This window comes from Crinia signifera, chromosome 12, assembly GCF_055691185.1.
Source record: "Crinia signifera chromosome 12, ASM5569118v1, whole genome shotgun sequence".
In the NCBI taxonomy this organism is placed as follows: domain Eukaryota; kingdom Metazoa; phylum Chordata; class Amphibia; order Anura; family Myobatrachidae; genus Crinia; species Crinia signifera.
This window is the reverse complement of record NC_139228.1, coordinates 67,602,520-67,608,519: the sequence shown is the minus strand read 5'-3', so window position 1 is coordinate 67,608,519 and position 6,000 is coordinate 67,602,520. Positions and strand designations below refer to the sequence as shown.

Here is a 6,000-nt window from a genome sequence, read left to right as displayed (position 1 = left end):
CGTTTTTTTTGGGACGTTCCAGCGTCGCTACCGCGGCCGGTAGTGTACCGCGGCGGGGTGGGGGGTCGTTAGGAGTTCTTGTAGCTGCTGAGCATGCCCCCACAGCAACGAAAACAGGGGAGTGGCCTCACGGCAGTGTCGCGGGAACACGTCACTGACCCCTAACATTTCGACGTGCGCCAGCAGCGTGCAAGATTTCCTGCTGGCTTGCCTGTATATGTTGGGAGGTATGTCAGTAGCACTGTTGGTGGTGCTCCCAGGAAAGTTCAGAAAACTTAACAAGAAAAAGTAGGGAACTCTGTCAAGGAAATATAAAAAACTTCAATAATAAAATATATCTTTGGTCCCCTGAAAGTCCCAGTTCAATTTATAAAAATGTACATTCAACATTAACATTTTTACAGTAAAAAAAAAAAAAATATATATATCTAGGTTGCGTCATGTATAAATCAACTCCAGTAGTGAAGAAAAGTACTCCTTTTCCTGCTGCAATTATACAATTTACATTTTTTTTATTGTTGTTTTTTCATAAACACAGGTAGGTTATGGGGACTGTGATCCACTTCCTCCAATGATAGGAGGCCGCAAAAACATGAGTGTGCCGGACTTCTCATTCTCTCCTCCCCCCCCCCCCCCCCCCCCGAAATATCTGAGTGGTGGTCATAGTACTGTATACCTGCTACCACAATGACCGCTGGTTCTAGATTGTAACATAGATTTTATTTACTGTATTTAGCTCTGACACAATTGTACTATTCTCTCCGTATATCTTATCATTATTTCATTGATATTGTATAACTTGATCAGATCCATTTTTCTCACGAACCATCGGTGTACACAGGACTTGATCAGAGATCTACGGAAATGCCGTCGCAGCTGCAATGTAGTGCGCAGCAGCTGTGGGAATACGCGCAAATGTAGCAGCCGCTGGGATTTGTACTGAGACACCAGCCGGATTGTCCCTAGATTGGCGGCTTGTGCATAAAGGCGCAGACATGGGACGTCCATCGCTCACGCATCACGGCAATCGGAAGAGTCATTGGAGCTGCATATGGCATCTCAAATTGTGACGCATCCCCTGGTAACCGGTGCGACACATGTGTGCGACTCACCGCTCCCCCGTTACCTCCCACCATGGCCCCCCGCCTATCACTCACTGTGCAAATAAACCCACATGTGCAGTGCGACCGATACGCGTAGGCAGTGGCACACAATCGCCACACCGCGTACAACATCGTCAGTGCGTCCATGCGTAAATTGTTCTGGCAATCATCCCTTGTTGCCATCTGTTCAGGGAACCTTGGTTACTGTCAGTAGTTCTTTGAAAGGAACCTGGAATTCCAATTTGAAATCGGTTTTAGTGGGCGAGTCCAGCAGCTCCGTCTGGGCGTTGGTTGTAGAATTAATCTTGCTGCAAAGTCTGTGCACGTGGGTGTGAAACTTCGATGTCCTGAAGATGATGAAGATCCAAGGATCCACTATGGAATTCATTGAAATAAAGCGAATGACTATGAGGTCGGCGTACTCGTTATACCCTGAAGTGAATGCTGCGACGTAGACTCGAACCTGCGAGATAGAGATAATATCAGTTAGTGGTGAGACCTATAGGGAGAGTCCGGCCAATCAGACACCTACTGGGAGCTACCTCCACATATAACATGGGGCTGGTTCTCAAGCACACGCCGATGCGGCTAAGTCTACTATCTACCATACACCCCTGATGCGTGATGAGCGTCTCCTCTTCTCCAATATAGAATGCTTAATTCGGATCCTTACACGCACATCTTTCCGCCAATTGCATGAATGACTCTGTGGAGTATGGAGGACCCACATAAGTGGAATTGCGCGGCCGTTGCCGGAGGTTCACGCCCGCTAGACGGCGGGAGATGTGGATTGGATCTGCACTCCTTTATTGAGCCAGAGGGGACACATACTGACATACTTTCTCCTTGACCAAGAACCTAGCAAACGGTTCGAAACGCGTTGGAGCTGTTCTACAACCTTTTGTAAAAGGGGGACTCTCAGCAGTAACACCGAGTGGAGGTATCCCGAGACTTATTACCATCTCATCTCCACCCATGCCCTACCGAGATCCTGTTTACCTGGGTCTCCAACTCGTCTCGTAAACTCTACCCCTTTTCCTTTAGGATTCATTGTATTCTTTGGTTCACCATTTGCTGTTATCATTTTTGTGTTTTATTAAAAAAAGGTAATGCTCTATATTCCACTCTCTCCATTTTTTTATGTGGGTCCTCCATACCCCATGGAGTCATGCATGCAATTGATGGAATGATGTGCGTGTAAGGATCCGAATTTAACTTTCTATATTGGAGAAGAGGAGACACTCATCACCCATGGTGTGTGGTAGATATTTTCTATCCACCGAGGCGCTTTTGGTGGGATCAATCCTATCTGTATCTCTGATACTTACCTGCTCATCCATTGTCCATCGGTGTGGGGATACCGAAGTTTGGATTGAACTTTCCATAAGCTGCCTAGAACATATTGCACGGGACTTTTTTCTTGGAACATTCACCTGTTATATTATATCCCATCTTAGTAAATTTACCCCTTAGCGTCTGAGTTCACACCCAGTTCTGCAGCACACCCTCAACACTTCCATAACACGCCCAGTGTATCTTCAGTGCATCTTATGTTGGGTCTCATTCGTTACTGCACCTCCCTGCGTACGCACTGTACCGCATCTGCTGGGGGAGTTTTTAGGTTTTTTTTCTGTAGGACTATGATATGCAATAATCTTATACCAAATAATGTTTCCAATAAAATCCCCTTGTCAGATGAATACATTTTTAGAAATATTACTATACATAATTAATAAGTATTAATATCCCTTGACACATCTTTAACCTTTTAAATGTGATTTCAGGAATCCACCTGTGACTCATGATAAACAGAGGATTTTTTTTTACAAGTCAGATCACATATACTTGAAGTTCTGTTTTACTACTTCAATTACAAATTCCCGTTGTATACAGGGTACCGGATTAGGGGCATGATTCTGGTTCACTTGCAAAAGCAAATTCTCTCTCTAATGGACAAAACCATGCTGCGCTGCAGGGGGGGCCGATGTAACAGGTGCAGAGAGAGTTAGATTTGGGTGAGTTATTTTGTTTCTGTGTAAATTCAGGGTAAATACTGGCTGCTTTATTTTTTACACTGCAGTATAGATATCAGTTTGAAGTACAAACCCCACCCACATTTCCATTTCACATAAAAGAAGTTAAACATTTAATTTCTTCAATATTCATTTTCTGTGACCCACAAATTATGTCATAGAGGTGCAACAATGATCATAAATATACTGTTGGTATCTACATGAGTAAGTAGATAGAACATAAGTGTGCAGGAGCCAACAGGTGACGCTCTGGGACTAGCCCCCCCCCCCCCCCTCCGCTAAGTTCAAATATGGCTGCCGTGCCATTTTTCTGGAGATTTGCGCATGCAAAGTTGGGTCTGAGCACTCTAGTGCTCCCGCTGCTCCCGGTAGAGAGGAGGGCCGGAAGAGGCTGCACACGGGGCTCCTCCTCTCTTAAAATGTCCCTGGTTACACCCTGAACTTGCTGTTACAGCTGCTAATACCTGAAGCAGTGATCAGGGAGGAGAAGTGAGCCAGAGGAGAAGTGGCCCATGGCAACCAATCAGCACTGAAGTAACAGCTATCATTTGCATAATATAAAATTATACAGAGCAGCTGATTGGTTGACATGGGCCACTGCTCCTCTGCCTGACATCTACACCTCTATCTCAGGTGACAGTTCCACCTGTGCACTCATTGCCCATCAGGGGTATCTCTAACAGTACATTGGAAGCAGTATAAGTATCAGTATCAGTAATTACAACATTCTTACTGTACATTGCTTGAAAAGATCACATGGTCTGGGGTTACAGGACTATTATGTTTTTCCTGAGAAAGATCACATTGACGTCATCAGCCCAGATTTAGTACTTTGGCAGAGCCATGGGCATTGTGTGGTAAACATAATTTCTCTAATCTGCAGGGGCAAACGCAGGATTTTCAGAAGGGGGTTTCCAGAGAGGGGCGGAGAAAAGCACGGAGATGGACACTTAGGTGACCCAGTATATGCCGGGTCAGTTAAAGTATTATAGATAGACCAAATGTATATAAATAATAATTTATATATATATATATATATACACACATACATACATACATACATACACACGCATATATAAATATATATATATAGTCTATCATTATCCCCCTTGGACCCTGCACCGCATCATTCCTTAAACATCTGAGTGCCGTTTTGCTTTATATATATATATATATATATATATATATATATATATATATATATATATAAAGCAGTGTAGACCCCTGGGCATAGCAATGTATTGGGGCCCCTATCTATCCTCCAGTGGTAGGGGTGGGGGGTGCTATGAGCGGAAGCTTTGATGTCCCGCGGGTGGTAGTGGGTATTATATCAACCGCTCAGCATGTAGGGCCTGGATCAGTAATTTCCACTAATTGCCCCTTTACTGCACAGATGGTGGGAGAAGGGGGCATTGGGCTGAATGAAGGGGCTCTGATACATAACTTCCAGGGTGGTAGAGGATGTTTAATACGCAGAGGAGGGGTGTATAGTGGTGCGGGCTTATTATTCATAATTTTCTGGTGGGAGGACAGCTTGCTTGACTGCAGATATTTCCAGTTCCCTGAAGTAGATTTCTTAGATTTTAATGGAATTAAAAACTAGAGAATCCCACCTACCAAATGGTATTGGGGACTAGGGGATCAGAGTTCAGGAGGCAGAGCAATCTGCCAACGAGTATATAAAACTACATACCAGGTGTGTGGAGCTGGAGCAGTAACCAGCTGCTGGAAGGCTGATATCTCTGGTTCTGGGAAGAGTAAAGACAAGCTGCTAGTGTCCATCAAAGGGGGAGAGTCCCAGCTTTTGGAATATACCCTCAGAAAAACTCTAATGCTGGGTACACACCAGGACGACTAGGGCCTGATCCGCACAATCTAGATCAAATTCCGATCAATTGGATGCAGATTGTGTGCTAATTGGGCCCTTTTCTGACCTGGTGTGGACCGATACCGATCCGATGCGCGGTCCCGCGGGTCGGTCGTTATTGAGATCCTACCTGCTGCAGGTAGGATCTCAATGACGACCATACAGCCGGGTGCGGGTCGCCATCGGATCGGACCCGCTCACGGTGCACATCGTGAGCGGGTCGTGCCCCCCGCGTCACCGTGAGCGGGTCGGACGAGACACTGACGACCCGCTCACGATGTGCATCGTGAGCGGGTCGTCCTGGTGTGTACCCCGCATAAGTCAGACAGAACCTGAAATATCTGACTGGGAAGAGCAATTAACAGGCTTGCATGGGGACCACTGCTTTGAAGTCAGATATCTCCGGTTCCCAAGGACCGATTTTTAAAATTCTTGTACCCATGGAAAGAGGGGACCCTCAGCTTTCAGCCTGGGGGTTTTCTGGGTACTCAGAAACCCCCCTGCATGCGCTACTGATCTGCTATGCAATATTGAGTTTTGATAAAGGTTTATTGTTATAATCAGGCCCGTCAACGGGGTAGGGAGGGGTCAAAGGGGACAGCCGTCCCAGGCCCTGAAGTTCTGTAGGGTTCCAAATGCCGCCCCCTGCTCAGTGTTCAGCTGCGCAGTCCCGCACTCAGCCCCTCCCCCTCATTTAGATGCCCAGGCTCACGTCAAACGCCCGGCTCTAAGTTTTTCAGCAATAAAGTAAATTCCACTTAAATAAATACATAAAATTCCTATCTTATATATATATATATATAATGCTATATTTTATACATCTTCCATCTATTTGGAGGTTATGTAGTATTGTTCCTGTAAAGTTACCTTTACTATCAAACCTATAGAACCAATACAAGGACTAGTGGGGTGATTCAGGTTGGCTTGCAAAAGCAAACTCATTCTTTAATGTACAAAACCATGCTGCACTGCAGGTGGTGCGGATGTAACAGGTGCA

General features: G+C 45.4%; 1 protein-coding gene across 1 annotated transcript in view; it reads right to left on the bottom strand.

Moving 5' to 3' along the window:
• Positions 1-661: 661 nt before the first annotated feature.
• Positions 662-6,000, bottom strand: part of PTGDR (prostaglandin D2 receptor) — a 28,495-nt gene continuing 23,156 nt past the window's right edge. Inside the window, exon 2 of the mRNA XM_083166415.1 lies at positions 662-1,566. Within this exon, the coding sequence (XP_083022541.1) occupies positions 1,291-1,566 (276 nt within the window). The 3' untranslated portion in view covers positions 662-1,290. The remainder of the gene's footprint in view (positions 1,567-6,000) is intronic.